Genomic DNA, 19,945 nt, shown 5'->3' with positions numbered 1-19,945 from the left:
CTTTCTCCTATCTTCTCTATAGTCTTTTTTGAAAATTTATAGGAGAAATCAGCAATCATATTCCCTACCTTTTTTAAGGATCCAATGACAAAATTCATCTGACTTGAACTCACCTGGGACAGGCAGGTACTTTCTTAATAGAGTTACTTTTCTTAGGTGGCTATTGTCATTGTGTCAATTCCCTATTGGTCACTGTTTTTTTCTATATTGTCCAACCATTTTCTTTAGCAGAGAAAACAGAAACAGAATGAGAATTCAACAGCTTCTATTTCTTCTGCCTGTAATCATCCTTCCTATCCATCCCAAAATGTAGTCATATACTTTCTTTGAGCCTCTTCATTTCTAATTTAACTAGAACTCAAACCAAAATGGGTTTTTATTGAGCTTAATTTTCCTCACCATACTCAGCTCTCACAGAGATTCAGCATTCCTCAAATGTTTCTTAAAATACTAAGCCACACTTTTATATTCATTCTCTGTCTTACCTGAGCTTCCATCTTCTTAATGCATTTGTTAAAAATCTAAGTTGATTGGTGAACTCCCTGTATAGCATCTGTCCAGTCCCATCAACATCAGTCTTCTTAGACAGTCACTCCTTTTATTACTGGAATCAACTGTGTTTGTCATCAATATTTCTTCAGAGTATTCTTTTCCTATTGGGTCAATTTCCTCTATTTAATTTTAGGTCACTGGATCCAATCCATTCTTTCTCTGAATTACTTTAAATTTATCCTCTTCAAATCTAGTATGCATGATTAAGTGTACCTTCTCCCTCAGGATCTATCCTAAACACTAAAATACAGTGGTAGATTCCTCTGAAATTTTGTATAATTTCTATTTTGATAATTAGTCTTATCTCTGACATATGCTGGCTATATGACCCTGGCCAGGCTATTCAACTAATCACTGATCTAGGTAACTCTCTAAGACTATAAGTTACAGAGAAAGTCCCAGCCTATATTAGGGGAAGGAGTTCCTTATACCAATGAAGTCACAGGTCAAATCTCTATTCTCTATCCAGATCTTTCAGTACACTCTCTCTGTATCTCTGTGATTACATTCTTCTGTTAAAAGTATTTGTATATGCTCATGGGTAGGCTGAGCTAATATAATAAAAACAACAATTCTATGTACATTAATTTACTTATTCAGTGCTATACCAATTAAACTACCAAAAATTTATTTTATAGAACTAAAAAAAAAAAATAAAATTCATCTGGAAGAACAAAAATTAAGAATACCAAGGGAATTAATGAACAAAAAAAGTTAAGGAAAGTGACCTAGAAGTACCAGATCTCAAATTACTATAATGCAGTAATCATCAAAATTATCTGGTCTGGCCAAAAACAGAATGGTGGATCAATGGAATAGATTAAATACAAATTAAACATGGGTAAATGACCTCAACAATCTAATATTTGACAAAGGTTTTTATCCCAACTTTTGGAATAAGAACTCACTCTTCAACAAAATCTGCAGGAAACCTAGAAAGCAGTATGGCAGAAACCAGACATAGACCAACATCTCACACCCTATACTAAAATAAGGTCAAACATAAAGAGTGATACCATAACTAAATTAAAGAAACATAGAGTAATTTACTTGTCAGATCTATAGAGAAGTGAAGAATTCATCATCAAGCAAAAAACAAAGAAAGAACATTACAAGATTTAAAATGGATAATTTTGACTAAATTAAATTTAAAATTTTTATGCAAATACAACCAATGTAATCAAGATTAGCAGTTTTCAGATAAGAAAATCAAAGTTATCAATAATCATATAAAAATGTTCTAAATCACTATATCAAAAATGCAAATTAGAAGAATTTTAAGGTACACATTTCACCTATCAGATTGGTCAGCATGACAGGGAAGGAAAGTGACAAATATTAGAGGGGAAGTGACAAAATTGGGACATTAATGTATTGATGGTGGAGCTATGGACTGATCTAAACAGACTGGAAGGCAATTTGGAACCATGCCCAAAAGGCTATAAAACTATGTATACTTTTTGATTTAGCAATACCACTACTAGGTCTAAATCCCAAAGAGATCAAAAATAGGAGGAAAGGACCTACTTCTACAAAAATATTTATAGTAGCTCTTTTTGTGGTGGCAAAGAATTGGAAATTATTGGAATGTCCATCAATTGGGGAATGGCTGAACAAACTGTGGTATATGTCGGTGATGGAATGCTATTGTGCTGCAAGAAATGATGAACAGGATGCAAAAAATATTTGACTTGATGCAGAGTGAAATAAACAGAATCAGGAGGACATTGTAGACAATAACCACAATATTGTATAATGATCAATTGTGAAAAGCTTAGCTACTCTCAGCAATACAATGGTTCAAGATAATTCTGAAGGATTTATGACCAAGAATGCTATCCAGCTCCAGAGAAAGAACTATTGGAGTTGGAATACAGATCAAAGCATACTATTTTCATTTTAGTTTATCTGCATTTTTGTTTTGGTGTTTTGGTTTTATATGAGTATTTACTTACAACAGTGAACAATATGGAAATATTTTGCATGATAATACATATATAACTCAGATCAAATTGCTTACCATCTTAGAGAAGGGAGAGGAAAGGGAGCAATAGAAATAATTTTGATTGTATCACTTCAGAAAATGTTTGTTGGAAATTGCTACTTTATGTAATTGGGAAAATAAAATATATTTTAAAAAAGATATTCAGAATTAAAAATAAAAATAAAGTATTTGTATATATGTTTTCTCTCACCTACTTGATTAAAAGAGCTTTTTAAAGAAAATAGTAGGTTATTTAGTACCAATCACATGCCTCAAGCACAGCATGAAATCAATAAAACTTAAATTGAATCATATAGTTCAACATTTTATTTTGTAGAAGAAATTGAGATTAAGAGGGGTTTATTTATCCAGACTCCTAACTAAGCAAACAATAATAATTTTATAATTAAAAATTTTTCAAAACTTTTTCACATATACATCATTATACATAACAAAATGTTGTGGAATTTGCAAATAGGTTGTATTGGCTTTTAAGAAAAAAGTTTTTATAAAGGTTTAGTAGTCTAAGTAGTATAACACAGAGGGGAAAAGTCAGGAGAATAGAAAAGTAGTAAATACTAAAAAAAACTTTATGAATAGAGTCTGAGCTATACTCTAGTAATGAGCAGATTAAAACAAGGATACCAAAATGGAGCAGATCCAATCATGAGTAGAAAGTAATGAAAACATAACACAAAGACTTCCATTTTTATTTCTCATCTAGTTTTCTTCACTTTTCTCTCTTACCATTCAACCCACAGACGGAAATTCTCCAGACCCTACGTACATTATACTTAAAGACACAACCAAAGGAATTTTTCACAAACTGTCAAATTATATTAAGACTATCTCTTACTATACTTAAATAAAATATCACAAAGCATAACAATAATATGCTTTCTACCAATTACCTTTACAGTTCTAATACACAAAACTATACTTACCAACCAGTTCAACAATTAAAAGAATTAAATATTTATCTTCACAAGAAATTCATAGCCATACAAAGTGACATGTTAATTATTTTTAAAATTGTTAGTCTTAAATGCAAACCTGCTTAATACTCAAGAGAGAGGGTTCCCCAGCAGGTCTCTGTTCCAATCTTAATTTGAGACATTCATGGATAACGTTAAGAAGTACTCGACAAAGGACCAAGAATGCAGGTTCAAATGATGGCAAATCCATAGATTTCAACTCCTCCCAAGACACAGTGCTGCATTTTTGTTCTGATGAAGGTGTTGTGTTTGACAACTGTATATAATCTGAACACAACATAGGATCTGGGAACTCAGAAAACTGTAACGAAAGTAAAATTAAACAAAATTAAGATGGTCCAGAAGAAATTAACAAAATTATGGTTAGGCTACAGATAGGACATATTACTTCTTGGATTATTTTAGTAAATTTATATGCCACTCTGATTTCAAAAGAGAAATGATATGAACTTTGATATGCAAGAGAAGTTTGGGGTTTGTTGTTGATTTCTTTCTTTCTTTCTTTCTTTCTTTCTTTCTTTCTTTCTTTCTTTCTTTCTTTCTTTCTTTCTTTCTTTCTAAACCCTTACCTTCCCTTTTAGAGTCAATACTATGTATTGGCTCCAAGCCAGAAGAGTGGTAAGGGCTAGGCAATGGGGGTCAAGTGATTTGCCCAGGGCCACACAGCTGGGAAGTGTCTAAGGCCAGATTTGAACCTAGGACCTCCCGTCTCTAGACCTGGCTCTCAATCCACTGAGCCACCCAGCTGCCCCCTGATTTTTTTCTTTTCCCAAAAAATTCTAAAAAGGAAATGGAAGGATCAACGGTGTATAAAACTTTGAAATGAAACTAGTCATTTTTTTCTCCAAGAAAAGGTAGTGTATAAAATAAGCAAAAATCACAAACTGATTTAATATTTATAAACATTCAGACTAATTAATATTATCAGAAGAGAATTAACATTTTCCTGGTTACTTTAAAAAATGAAAGGACTCAAAATTTAAGAGAACTCCAAAGAACTAAGAGAACTGTGGAATTATTTTAGTTCAGACTATAAAATAAAGATTTATTTTAAAAAATAGATATTTAGATATATGGAGAAGTTAATAACATTTGTCTCTTCATGATTCTTTTCTTTTTCTTAAACTTCATTCCAATATTTTCTACCCCCTCATTCCCAAGCTACCATCCCATTTTCTTCTCAGATTGCTACAGCCCATTTTGTAAATTCTGATATTCAGATGCTTAGATCTTTTTTTTTTTTTTAAACCCTTACCTTCAGTCTTGGAGTCAATATTGTGTATTGGTTCCAAGGCAGAAGAGTGGTAAGGGCTAGGCAATGGGGGTCAAGTGACATGCCCAGGGTCACACAGCTGGGAAGTGTCTGAGGCCAGATTTGAACCTAGGTCCTCCCATCTCTAGGCCTGGCTCTCAATCCACTGAGCTACACAGCTGCTCCCAGATGCTTAGATCTTAAGAAAATTTACTTGATAATCAAATTATAATTCTACAACACTACATATAAAAGTTTATACCTTAGTACTCTAAAATTTAGGATTTTGAGATAAACCAGAACAACTTTATAAATTACTACAATAATAAAGGCATAATTCTAAATTTATATTCCTCTATTAAAATCTACTTCAGTGTTTCAACAGAATGTGAATTAGAAGTGAAAAGTTTTTTACAAGTGTTACATCTGATTCTCATTTCTGTTCTGAAAAGCAGATATCTCACTGACCTCATAAATATACAGCTATATCATTTTACAGATTTAAAAACTGAGGCTAACCAAAGTTAAAGGATTTGCTTGGGATCACACAGCTAATTAGTAACTGGGGCAAGTTTTAAACTTCCTACCTCCAAGTCTAATAGTCAACTATGCCAATCACTTAGGTAATCAGATTCTAACTAGTCTAAGCCATACAAGAACAAAAATCTACTTATTCTATAATATACCGAATGAAGTCATCCAGTTTATGCTTCAAGACAAGATAGATACCACACACATCATTTATACTCTGAATTAGAAATACTTAGATTTCTAATAAGAAGAAACCATTAGAGGTGTATTTTCAATAATTATTGCTTAAGAAAAATTTGGTCAAGATATGTCTTTTAAAGGTTTCTCAGAAAAAAACAAAAAAAATTAATTTAAAAAAATAAAGGTTTCTCAGAACATGTGTACATTTCCAATTGTTAAGTACTGGCATAAAGTAAAAAAGATTAAAATCTATTTAAAATTCGATATGTGGTAATAACAAAGAACTCTTTGTATAAAATATCCTAACTACTTTTTTGCTCCCCATATGCAGCATATCAGAGTATAGAGGTTATTTCCCTGAGGTCTGTGAGTTTGTTTTCAAAATTACATTGATAATTCTATTCAACACATTTAGTCTTCTTTGAAATTCTATGTATTCTATTTTATGCACTTAAAAGGATTATTCTTAGAAGAGGTACATAGTCTTTACCAGACAATCCAAAAAGTCCATCTGTCCATCTCTCTCTCTCCTATACACACATATGTGCTTTTATTAACTTTGGGTTAATGAAATCAACAATGGACCTAAAATCAAAATATCACAGATACTTCCTATTTGCATGGCCTCAGGTTTCTTATCTTTAAAATAGATTTAATTAGCATCTGATTTACAAAAGTGTTCTAATGACCCTAACATGCATGAAATGCTTTGTAAATCTTAAAGTACAATATAAAGTTAATATTACTAGCTACCTGTGTATAGTTATACTCATGTACCTCAATTTATTGTGGTAAAGTGAAAAGTATTTAAATTTTTCTACCTTCAGTTTATTCCTAATGTAAAAATCTAGACTTGATTTTGAAGGTCCTTTCTAGTTTTAAAATTTCTGCCCCCAGAACCCCAAATTCTGGTTAATTCCTGGTATCCAGCACTTCTATTTTTTGTTAGGTTTTTGTGTTCCAACCTAGAAACTTAATCATTATTTATAACATTATTAAATGGGTTATAATCACTAAAAACTGGCTGATAAATGAACCATTAAAATACCATCTGTTTAGAATATGGTGGCTCCCTATAGTTATGAAGATTAGAATTAGAATGAAAAATGTATCCCTTTACAATTTAACTTCTGCTAAAGTTATTACTCAACTGAAATGGCTTTCCTCCAAATGGTCAATTATTTCCTAATTATCAGACTTAATAGCCTTAATCCTCATGCTTCTTGACCCATGTTCAGTGTTTAACACTGTTGTTCATTCCCTTTTCTTGGGTGCTTTCTCTTTTCTGGGTTTTTCCCATGTAGATTTCTTGGTTTCAGTGTTTATCAGATTGCTCTTTCTAGACTCCTTGGTTGATCCATAAACTATTCCCTAAGACTGTCCTTGTGCTCTTCTCTCTCTACAACCTCATTCTTAGTGAACTCATCAGCTTCCCAGAATTTAATGACCATCTCTGTGTGGATGATTCTTAGATCTACATAGCTAAGTCTAGTCTCTGGTTCCATATTACTAATAGCTTATTCTACAATTTCAACTGGACACACTAGGTATTTCAAATTCAACACATATAAAACAAGACATTGTCCTTTCTCTCTACTCCAACCTTCCCAAGTATCTATCTTCAACATTTCCTTGTTTCTGTCTAGGGAACTATTACCCTTCTAATCACCTTGACTTGTCATAAAGTCTGTCCTTTACCTCATATATATATAACTAAAGTACCATTTAATAGTGGACTATTTCCACAATATCTCTTGCATCCTTCCCCTTCCCTAGCACAACCCCAGTTTAAGTTCTCACTAATTCATGTCTGGATTGCTGCAATTTACTCCCAAGCCTTTGTGCCTTAGGTTTCTCCCTTCTCCAACCTAGTCTCCAAATAGTTGAAAAACTGATATTTCTAAAGCCTGATAGGTCTGATTATGCCACTTACTCATTAAATGTCAGTTGCTATTAAATCTAGAATAAAATATAATGTTTGATATGTAATCAAATATGTTTGACATTTAAAACCCTACACAATTTGGATTTTACTTACCTTTCCAACTCTTAATACATTATTCCCCTGTTCTTAACACTAATGTAAAATTAGGGGAAGACACAGAAAGTGACACAAGAGAAAATGTCTTTAAAAGGGAGTGATAACTTCCGGAAGGAATTCAATTTTTCACGCTTTCCAGTTGAGGCTGGTGAAGAGGAGCAGAAGGATCTGCTGACTGGACCTTAGACTCTGTTCCTTTAGACTGACACATGGTGAGTGAAAGCTGACTCTTAACTGCTGGATTTTTCTGAAGAGACTTCCCCAGGACCTACAAGGGCCAAGGCCTATCCAGTTGAGGATTAAGCTCCCCTGCCTGGGTTGAGCCAGGGGGCCAGAGATAAATTACTTAGTGTTTAGGCTAGATATCTTACCTTATTCTCTCTCTGATTTCTTACTTCACTCTTTCTACAATTTGTAAATAAATTGTAAGTAAATCTCTTTGGAATTAATTAAATTCCTGGTGACCACACTCTTAAACAATCAAGTCCAACCCTTCAAAAATTAACCCTCTTTTCTCCTCACAAGGTTGTCTCCTCATCAACCCCCCATGTCCCTTCCACCTCTACAACTAAGAACTTTTAGCTTCTTTCTAACCTCAGTCCAAGTACCACCTTCTACTTAATAACCTTCTTTCGAGTGTATTCTTGCTCTAAGCTAGTAATATCACCCACCCAAATTATCTTGCATATATGTATTTATATACAAATTGTTTCCTTGAGACATTTTTGTCTTTATATTCCCTGAGCTTTGCACAGTGCCTGGCACAAAGAAAGCATTTAATAATCTCTCAAGATTGATGCTATCCAGTACGCAAAGTGATTCTCTTTGTTATTACAAGGTTATTATGTCTTTGAGCTTTTACAGGATAAAATATCCTACTTCAATCACGTAAAAAAATTTCAAATTAACAACTGATATTGATTGTTGATATATTAAAGTAAGTTGAAAATTACACAACTAAACCAAAATTTAGTAATAGAAGGGCAGTACTAATTAAAATCCATATTCCTGGGCAATTTTTAAATTACATGGCCAAATTTCAATAAAAGGTAAAGAATATGCTAAAGCACAAAGTACAAAATGATCCCCTATATACGTATTTACTTCCAGTCTAAAAACAGAAAAAATATAAACTGCAGAATTTCAACTCATTGAATGAACAGCATATTGATATAAAGCTGATGGGACAATCAAATTGTATTCTCCCACTGACTTATAATTTCAGAGATGCTTTATTTTTATTTCTGGATGACAATTATCTGTAGTCAGTGGCTCTTACCTCGAAAATAAATATAATGGTTTTGAATACTTTCTTGAAAAACAAGCAGCTGCAAATAGTAACAACAATAATACTAATCATCAAATTATATCATGCATAAACTTACTACATATTTCTTCATGATTTAAGAAAGATACCCTTAAGTCATGTACCTTATGTACTATAAAGTAGGTATTTTCTGTGATATTAACTTCATTAAAAATTGTGGACATTCTGTCCACAGCAGATTAAATGACTATTAAAATAAGCTAATTTCTTACCAAAGAAATTATAAAGTTTCTTCCAAAACTCAAAAATATATTTAAACTGACTAAGTGAGAAAGAGTAGTTTTTTCACACTTTTTATAAGAGCTAACATTTATATTTTTTTTATAGTTTATAAAGCCTGTTAGATTTACTGACAAATGAGCCGATAACCACCATGTGAATTAGACAATGCATGTAATATTATTCCCGTTTTATTATTGAGGAAATAGCCTTACAGACTCAAAAGGCTGATTAAGAAGAGGAAGACAGAATCTCACATTCATAAAGGGCTACACAGTTCACAAAGTAATTTACTCACAATAAGTTAGGGAGGCAGGTAGTGGATTAAAATTTATGGTATCATTAATAAAGACTTGAAAGAGATCTTTATGGTCACATTGTCCAAACCCCTTATTTTACATGGAAGTCCAAATTGTTTGTCCAAGGTCTTAACCTGGTCAAGAAAGGATTTGAAACAGGACCTCTAATTTCAAATCCAGTCTTCTTTCAACTGAGCCCATTCTTTTTTTGTCCCTGGGTCTGCTAGTAAATGGTGAAGGATTTGAAGCCAGGTTTTCTGACACAATTATGCCAATGTAGTCACCAAACAGGGACAGTAGAATAGTATAGTTTTTAGTTTAGCAGTCAGTAAAACATGAATTCAAATCCTACCTCTTCCACTTAATAGCTATGTGGCCTAGAATGAGTTACTTCTCCTCTGAACCTCATTTTCATCTATAAAATAAGAGTTAATAGTACCTGTAATGATTGATTGATATGAGAGTCAAATAAGACCATTAATCTAAGATGTTTTGCCAACTTTGAACATTTGTAAATCTTCATTGTGATTAGAGTATCATACTATTACCAACATTTTCATCTAATTATTCAAGTAAAAATTAATATTGCTTCCTTCCTAATGTTTATTCCTTCATTGTGTATAAATAACATACCAGGAATCTATAATAATATGCTGGATCAAGTGTATATAACCCTTCACCCCAACTAAAAGAGATATGCAACCCTATGTATTCCCCCTTACTATGGCCTTAGACACACACACACACACACACACACACACACACACGCGCACGCGCGCGCGCTGTACTTTATGCATAATATGTCATTTTAAATCATCTTTATCTTCATTTTATTTTTAAAGGTTCATCACCAGAATAGCATATACCACAAATAACAAACCAAAAAAAGCCTTTCTAAAATATCTATGAACATTAGAACATACAGCTATCAATAACTTTAAAGATTTCCAACAAAGGTGATTCAACACGTCTTGTTAGTTCATCCCAATTCTTTTCAGTTTTTCAGTTTTTTCAGTTCAATAATTTCAGTTCTCTTACTGTAAAGAAGTTCTTAAGTGTTAAAACACCAAGATAAAATAATCTCTATTTCAACTTGGACTCATTTCCTCACTTAATTTCACATAAAAATAGTAATAAAAAGATGACATATTTATGGCCTTAAATCTACTATTTTGTACTTCTGAATGGCAATGGCTGTGTTGTTATTGAAGTAGAAAACTTAAGTTCCCATCATGGTTCTCAATCCACTGAGTCACCCAGATGTCTGCCCCCCCCATCCCCCAACTTCTTTTCAAAGATAAAGATGTTTCCCTTCAGCACAGGATATCCTTTCCAACCCCAATTCATCTTTCTAGTCTCATGCAGTCTCTATGTAGGAAATATTATTTCCATTGTATATCATCCTAAATTTAGTTTATTTCAACAATATGTTAATGAGCAATCAAAGAACAGACAGAAGATTCAGAGTTGGAACATGAGTTTCAACTTCAGCTCACTCTCTTATTACATGTGTCTCTCTGGAAAAGTCACTTAATTACTTTGCAAAATGGAGGGTTTGGATTTAGTGATGTCTAAGGTCCCTTCTACTCTACATTTATGAAGTCTCCCTTTGCCAGCAGCAACATTGCAATGTTATCTCAAAAGTAGTTTTCTATCAACTGAGACCTCCACTCCTTGGTTTTGTTTTGTTTTGTTTTTTTTCATTTTCTTCTTATTTTGTCTATATTTAGGCTACATTTGAATTAGTGACTTCCTTCCCCTCCTAAATACATCTTACCCTTTGTTTAATGTCCTTTCTTATAGATCAATTTGTACTAGTCATCTTGAAATATTTTTATTGTGTAAATATTATGTTATATTATGTAGCTTACTTTTTTACTTTATAAAATGTTTTAAGATTTTTCTTTCATTTAATTTTCACTAAACAAGAATATTTAAATTTCATTTAAATTATTCACTTAAAATGCAGAACTTCTAAATTGAAAAGATAATTAGCACTTTTTTATAGAAAAACTATGAGAAAACACCACTAAAAAGAGGTAAAGACTAAATTAATAAATGCACATTCAAACTGACAAGAAATATGAAATTCTAAAAACTATAATCTCTTTTTAGTATCCACCAGAAACCTACCTCCAAAGGATGATCACTCTTAACCAATGCTATACGGGCCCTTTGTAAAGAACCATCCATTAGCTTGTGAAGTCTTAAAATTAATTTCCTCAAACCCATCTGTTTGAGTGCTTTGTCTACAAATGGCCTATATATAGAAGTTAGACAGTATCTACTATAGCCTGCTTCAGTACTGTACTCTGATGTTCCCCAGCCGACTGATTCATCTTCAGATTCAAGTCTGTCAAACTTCTTAGAAAAATGGTCCTGTGGCAGGAGGTCAAAACTGCTCTCCATAGCCTGTCTGAGGTCCTTTACACTCCGATCCAAGATATGGTCTTCTTCACTTTCATCGGTGGTAGCATCCAATTCCTTCACTTCTTCTGTGTCACTTTCCTCCTCCTCTGGTTCTGTGCCTTTGGATGGTCGGGGAGAAGGTATTTCAAACACTGGCCAGCCAATGTCAGATAAATTCTTGATGCCCAAAACAGTCCCCATAATCCTTAGTTTCTGATTTAAGTCTTTTGTAATGTTTAGCCACAAACAGAGTGCCTGCACTCTGTCTTGGAAATCTTTCGCAGCATATTTTTCATAGTCTTTTTGAAGAGCTTGCAAAGAGGGATAAAGTGCTTCTATGTATTCAAGCAGCTCCATTATCCGCTTTACCTGCTCAAATGAGACCCGCTGGCGTTGGAGATGTTCATGATAGTTTGAGTAACCCATAGCACTGATTCCATGGGGTGCTCTGCACTGTCCTTCCATTGAAGTACCATTAAAACTATCTCCATTTCTCACACATGCAAAATTTCCATAATTTACTTTGAATGTGAGGATTTCGTTAATAATATCAGGGATGGCTTGGCGGGCAGTGTATAAAAAAAGGTCCTGGTCATTAATGGTCCGTCCTGCATGCCAGGCTTGTAACTCAAGCCAAATAAGTTCATTGGATCGGTTAAACCAGAAAGCAGATGTGTTTTCCTGTCCTCTCTGCTCCCTGTCTTTTTTCTTTGAGACTGAGGTAAGTTTTAGTAGAAGTCGTAAAGTTTCAAAGAATTTTAAGCGTTCCAAAGGACAATCAGTCCTAGAAGTCTGCCGTGCAGTTCTGGCTATAGGCATAGGCATAGAAACTGGAAGCTTAGCATTGCTACAGCCAAGGCTAAGGTAAGGCTTATTTAGATCAACATCCGGAATTGATTTTTTTGGTAAAGATCCACCCACTGAGTCTAACATGAATGAGCACTGTACATTTTTTTTGTGATCCCGTTCTGTCGTTCTAAGAGTGGCTCGGATCTTTTTCTCTTGCTTATAGCTGTGTTCTTCCACATTCTCTACCGTTTTGCCAATGTCTTTGTGAGGAAGCTGATTTGGTGCATTCATTTTTTCTATAAGAAAACATAACAAAATAGCATTAATTCTAAAAACATATATGCCAGAATAAATAAGGTTGCTAAGTGAAACCTTGGACTTAAGAGTCAGGAAGATATGAACCCAAATCCTGCCTCAGACTTTTAGCAGTTGTATAATAGCCCTGGACAAGTAAGTTAATGTCTCTCAAGCTCAGCCTCTCTCCTCTGTAAAATGGATATAATTATAGGATCTACTTCACGGGGCTTTTGTAAGGGTCAAAAGAAATAAAATATGTAAAATGTGTTGCAAACATTAAAGTGCTAAGTACATAGCTATAAGTATTAGATAATTTATATTATTATACTATATGCAAGATAGTAAATAAAGTTATTACTAGATCAAATATATTTTTAAATCCTGATTATTTGTTACAATTTCTTGTCTTTTATCATATTACCTGAAACTTAGGTAGAAATTAATAAGTTATCAAAAATTTCTAAGGTCTCAACTTTTGTAAAACTTTTATTAACCTTTTCTAAAGCACATCAAATATATTTTATGTTTTCTTTTCATATCATCTAATGATGATTTGAAGCTAATTTCTCTTTTCTATATCCAAAATTATAGAAGACATGATCACTAAAGAAAGAAAATATAGGCATGCAAACCAACAGTCACAAATTCACCAACATTTCACTAATTTCTGCAAAACTTAAAAAAACAAACAGATAACAAGAACGATATGTTTAACTTATTTTGATTCTGGTAATTACTTTTAAAACAGAAAAAAGGGCAGGTGCTAGTAATTTGTCAATAGCATAGTATTTATAAGCAGCTTCTCTCTGCATTATCTTTTATATTATGGATATTTAAAGACAGTTCAATACTAAAAGGATGCAAGATCTTGAATGGATATGAGGCTGCTTACCTTGCTACCTCTGCTGAGTGATCTGTTCACAATGAAATAAGAGTTCTAGTAGCAATAATTAGAAGATGAATAAATAGCTTAGAAGAGAAGTGGTAAGCCTTACCTAAGTAATGGACTCCCTGAAAACTAGAATAGATGAAACAGAAATCAATTATTCCATGAGACAACAGGAAATATTAGAACAAAAATTTAAAAATAAAAAATAAGATATTAGATATAAAAAACAAATGACCTGGAAAACAGGTCAAAGAAAAATAATTTAGGAATTGGATATCTTGAAAAGCTAGAATTTTGTTTAAAAGCCTCAACACTATGTTTAAAGAAATCTTAAATTTAAACTGTCCAGATCTATTGGAACCAAAGAGCAAATTGAAGATAAAAAGATCAACTTATTACCTCCTGAAAGAAACCACAAAAAGAAAAAAAAATCCAAGGAATGTTATAGCCAAAATTCAGGGGGAAAAAATACTGTAAGCATCCAGAAAGTAGTTTGAATATCAAGGGACTGGTGCCAGAATCACCTAGCAGTTGTAAATGAGAAGGAATTCTGGAATACAATACTGCAAAGGCAAAAGACACTAGCTTACAACTAAGAATAATTCACCCTACAAAGCTGAGTATTTTTTTGTATGTATTTGTATTTATTCTGTATATGTTTTTATATGTACTTATTGTCTCTCCCACTGGAATGTAACTTCTTTATCAACAGAGATGACTTCATTCTTTGCACTTTTATCTCTAGCACTCAGAACAATGCTTGAAACAAAGTAGGTGTTTTACAACTGTGTGCCAATTATAAAAATCAACAAATTAATAATCCTCCTCATATACCCTGAAAAAGAAATTTTGGAAATCAAAAGAAGATAAATAAAACTTAAAATAAAAGGAAAATTTAGCTGATAAGATAAACAAAGATAAAAATGATGAATAGGACTTCTGAAATACAAAAGAGGCAAGAGAAATTTTGGAAAGTAAATTTAATTGAGGAAATGGAATAGGGTATATGAGGACATAGTGGTTAACATTTTATAGGAGGATAATGACTCTTCAGAATCCTAATGCCTGGTTTTCTTTTTTAGGGGGAGGAAGAGGGGATAGTGAGAGTTGCATACTTTGACCATATCTACCATCTTCTTCTTAAAGGGCTTCTTCTAAAGGGCTCTGTCCTGGATCCTCTTCTCTACTTCCTGATTATCATCTTTTTTTTATGATTTTCAAATCTACTAATCCAGCCCTGAACTGTCAGATGACCTCCACTTTTGCATCACTAACTGCCTTTTAAATATCCCAAATTGGATTTCTAAAAGACACCTTAAGCTCAATGTGTCCAAAACTTATCTTTTCTCCTTCCAAACTCCTCTACTACTGCAAAGAGTAGCACTCCCATCACTTCTAGTTGCTCCAGCTTGAAACCTAGGTTCTATTCTCAACTTCCAACTCTCTTACCTTCCAAAATGTAACCTATTCCCATGGGCTGACAATTTTATTTTTGCAACAGCTCTCCAATAGATTTTTCTCTTTCATCTAACACTATCCCAACTCTAGTACAGGCCCACTTTTCTGCATGTCTTGACTACTGCAATAGCCTGTGGTGAACTTGCCTCAAGTCTCCCCACCCCAATCTATTCTCCAATCAGCTACCAAAGTAACTTTCCTAAAACACAAACCCAGACATATCCTACCCACTCCATCCCACCCATCAAGAAACTTCTTTAATAATAATAAATTCTTTAGCACCTCTAAGACTGAATACAAAATTCTCTGACATTCAAAGCCCCTTATAAAACTTAGTCCCTGTCGTTTCCAATCTTTACTTTTCAGCATCCCTCTACCCCCATATCCATAATCTGACACAGAGAAAATGTTCCCCTTGTGGTTTCCTGAACAAGACACTCCACTTCTTGGCTCTAGGTGTTTTCTCTGACTTCTGAAACTCATGCCTGGAATGCTCTCCCTTCTTCTATCTCCTGCTTTCCCTGACTTCCTTCAAGTCCCAGGAAAAATCCCTTAGGGGAAGTCTTTCCCAATTCTGCTTAATCCCAGTGCCTTTCCTTAAATGATTATTTCCTAATAATTTTGTATATAACTTGTTTGTACATTTGTTTGCATGTTATCACCTCAGTTAGATTATGAGTACCTTGAGAGCAGGAACTGCCTTTTACTTTTCTGTATTATCCCCAGCTCTTAGCACAGAACCAGAGACTTAGTAAACAACTAAAAGACTAACCAACAAAACAAACAAACAAAAAAATCACAGAGGTCCTGGGTGTAGACTGATTCTATCCTGAGAGTCTGAAGATAGAAAGGAAAAGAGATAAAAGAAATACTCTGGTGAACAAAGAAAGAAGTGATAGAACTGACTATTTCAAAAGAAGAGTACAGAAACATAAAAGAAAGGGTAGAGGAAATGATGTAAATTAAATACACTAATTATTCTGATATGCTTGAATTGATCTACTATGTGAATGTTGAAGATGTGTGAAACCTATTCCACTTACTTGGAACCCAGAGTGACTTGAAGAAACTGCCTTTGAAAGCATGAAATAATCTGGCTGAAATAACAATGAAAACCTGTCCTGATCGTCCTGGAATATTCCTTTGGATCTGGGTCCCACCAGTCAATGGCCTGTCCCATCAATCAGCTCTCTGAGTCTCTGGGATGAGATAATAAGCAAATTTTCATTTCACAAAAACAGTCTGGATCTCACACTCTCTATCTCTGTAAGTTTGATTCATTTTGGAATTGTTTATCATGTAATCTTGATGGGCACATCTCTGTATCCTCTTTGAATTCCAAAGCTTGGGAACCTGATAACTTCATGCTTGCTTATCATGTTAAAGAATATGTTATTGTACCCCCAAATACATACCCAAAAGTCTTTGTTACCCTTTGAATCTGGCAATCCATCATTCCCTGTCCCTAGAAGTCTCTGACCCTACCATGCCCAGATCCTCACCTGGATGTTCAGCCCCTTCTAACCTCTCTTCCGGCCATCCCTTTATAGAATTATATATGTAGTCACTGGTCAGCTAAACTTTGAGCCTTTTGGCATTGGGCTAATTTATTCCACATGCACATGTAGATTAATAAAGATTATCTTAATTTACAGGCATTGTATCTCTCAGGTTTGCTCTGGGAAAGAGGGCCTGGGTCTCAGGAATTCTCTGTTTGGCATAGTACTTTTCAGGTTTGCTCCCCCTCAGGGGAAGAGAACACTAAGGTCTATAGAGTTTGTACAATGTGGACATTTTCATGTGAAATAGACAAAGCAAAGTTAAATATAGACACACACACAGAGTTTGGATGATAATTTGAAGCCTAAAACTCAATAGGGAAATAAACAGGGAAGGTGGTAGAGGATTAAGGGTGAGAAAAATACTAGGGAGGTATACCAAAAAGAATAAACTCCCAGATGTTGAAGGACAGAATAAAAGGGGAGATTAGAGGGAAAAGTAAATCCAAAATCTAAGAGGGGAAATAGCCATCATTTGGGGAATGGCTGAATATTGGCTAAAATGAATAAATGGCTAAAGACTTATGAAAAAGATGATTCTGAAAAAAATTGAGTAAAATGAAATGGTGCAAAGTGCACAGAACCAGAATAATTGATGAAGGCCTACAACTTAGGAAAAAACTTAAGGATCCTCATCAAGGCAATATCTGCAAAGTCTCCAGAGAACCTATGATGTTATCTACCCATTTTGTGACAGAGGACTCAAGGTAAAGAAAAAAGTGACATAACTTTTTGGATATGGTCATACTTGATGATGTGCATATGTTACAAGAGTTTTCAAATTGTTTCTTCCATTCTTTTGATAACTGGGGAGAGAGTTTTGAAAGTAATAGATGAAATTATCTACTTTAAAAAACAAGCAGTAGGAAATAAAAGATCATAGTTTCACATACAATCCTCTTAGTGTTGTATATATGTGTATATGGAATATATATATATGGAATGTCTTTTTGTTGCTTAAAGTTCATATTTTTAAAAAGCGATGTGATCATTGATTCAATACGCCAAGGGAGGAAGAATGGGGAATAAGGATAATATCAAGTTTATAAACCTGATTTTTTAATAGTTATTTTTTAAAAATATTTCTAATCTCTCCAGTTTTTAATTACCCAACTGAGCCTTTGTGCCAGGAACAGGTTCCACCCTCCTGTATTTTTGCATTGGCTGGTCAGCCCTCCTTAGTCCCCTGTATTCTTGAGTTGAATCTAGTCTCCTGGGGTTAGGCCTTCTTTGATCTGAGGTCCAGAGCACTGTATCTTTAGAGTTCCCTTGTAGTATCTCAAGGGAGAATGCTAAGGGCCTTGCACCCCCTGAACAACTATAGAGTTAACAACAAAGATAGTTTGGGAAGGAGTTCACCAAGGGTTGGGTAGAGTGTGGGTGAGGGGAGGGAGTGAGATCAGGAAAAGCTTTATGTATAAGATATTGCTTGAGTTGTATCTTAAAGGAAGAGAGGGAGTACATTCCAGGTACATGGGATAGCCAATGCAATTAAGATGAAAACTGTTGGAGTAGAAAGAAGAGATCAGATGCAAGAGATGTGACCACTAATTTAATATGCATATTTAATATGGATTGTTATGGTAAGCAGCTCAAGATGAGGCAACCAATTTGTCCATCACTACAATATGCAGGTGAGAACTGATGAGGACATGAACTAAGGAGGTAGCTGTTAGTAGAGAGAGAGGGTTGTGTGCAAAATGAAGAGTTATAAATGATAGAAATGGCAAAATTTAGCAACTCATTAGATATGTGAAATGATATAGAATGAGGGTTCTAATATAATTCTAATATAATTCCAAGTTTATGAAACAAGGAGATTGAAAGACTAGTACTACTTTCAACAGAAATGGGTAAGTTTATGTGGGGGGAAGGGTCTTTCAGGAGGAAAAACAATGAGTAAAGTTTTAGACATAGTGCATTTACAAATATGCAATTAGTGATGAGGAAGTGCAGTAGAGAGAATAAGGATGGATATGTATATATCCATATATAGCCATACATAGATATGTCATCTGCATAGAGATAATAGTTAAAGCCATAAGAGATGATGAGGTTAGCAAAAGACAGAATATAGAGGGAGAGGGCAAGAATGACTAGGATAAAATCTTGGAAAATTCCCAGTTTAAGGGAATAACAAGGATGAAAAGCCAGCAAAAAGACTGAGAAAAAGCAGCCAGACAAACAGGAAGCACATCAGGAAAAAAACAATGTCATGAAAACACAGAGGAGATCAACAGTGTCAAATGCACTAGACAGGTCAAGAAGCATAAAGAATGAGAAAAGACCAGACTTGGCAATAAAGAGATCACTGATAGGCAATAGCAGTTTCAGTTGGCTAATGAGAGCTGAAGCCATACTGCAACAGGTAAAGGAGTGCAGAGAAAGTATAGCTAGCAAGTGTAGACAGCTTTTTCAAGGAGTTTGGGTAAGAAAAGGAAGAAAGTAGGACAAATCCTTAAGACAGATTGTCTAGTGAACCTTGTACTTGTTAAGAGTCAGAGGTATGTTTAAAGTTAGCAAAAAAGTAATCAGCTGGATGAAGGAAGATGTTGAAGATTTGAAAGAAAAGGGTTATGACAGAATGTTAAGCTTTTAGGGAAGATGGGATCAAAGGCACATAAGACAGCTTGGCAAGAGTCTGGGGGGAAAAAAGGACAAAGTAAGAGTTCGTTTCAGAATACTGAATTTATTAGAAATTGTATTACTTTCTTTTGTTAACATAAGTGTTCAGAGATATAAATTATCCCCTAAGGACCGTTAGCTATAACCAATAAATCCTGTATCACTGTTAACATTTTCTTCAATATAATTTTTACTGTTTCCATGATTTGATATTTAATTCATTCTGAAAAATATATATAATCTTCATTTGGTCTCTTATTTTTATTTCACTTTTTGGTTATAAGTAAATACAATTTTGTTCTATTTTATAAAATATACTTTTATTATTGAACAATTTCTGGAAAGCATATAAATGAGGCTGAAAAAAGTAAGCATATTCCTTAAGATTCCTATTATATCTAGTTTTAAAAACATTCTGTCAAGATCCCCTATTTCTTGTTTATGCGCTACTTAACTTAAGGAATGTGCTTACTTAAGAATGAAACAAATCCAGTTGAATGAGTAATGCAAGAACAAGATTTAAATTCAGCTTTCTCTTG

The 19,945-nt window shown here is 33.8% G+C and overlaps 1 protein-coding gene across 11 annotated transcripts in view; it reads right to left on the bottom strand.

Annotated features, from left to right (window-relative positions):
- Window positions 1-19,945, bottom strand: part of MAP3K4 (mitogen-activated protein kinase kinase kinase 4) — a 216,830-nt gene that overhangs the window by 80,528 nt on the left and 116,357 nt on the right. For all 11 annotated transcript variants that reach the window (XM_056814361.1, XM_007484860.3, XM_007484859.3 and 8 more), the window contains 2 exons: window positions 11,514-12,874; window positions 3,590-3,832 (listed from right to left, as the gene is read on the bottom strand). In XM_056814361.1, the coding sequence (XP_056670339.1) occupies window positions 3,590-3,832; window positions 11,514-12,874 (1,604 nt within the window). The remainder of the gene's footprint in view (window positions 1-3,589; window positions 3,833-11,513; window positions 12,875-19,945) is intronic.

The sequence above is a fragment of the Monodelphis domestica genome, chromosome 2 (genome assembly GCF_027887165.1).
Source record: "Monodelphis domestica isolate mMonDom1 chromosome 2, mMonDom1.pri, whole genome shotgun sequence".
Classification (NCBI taxonomy): domain Eukaryota; kingdom Metazoa; phylum Chordata; class Mammalia; order Didelphimorphia; family Didelphidae; genus Monodelphis; species Monodelphis domestica.
This window is presented reverse-complemented; position numbering and strand designations above follow the sequence as displayed.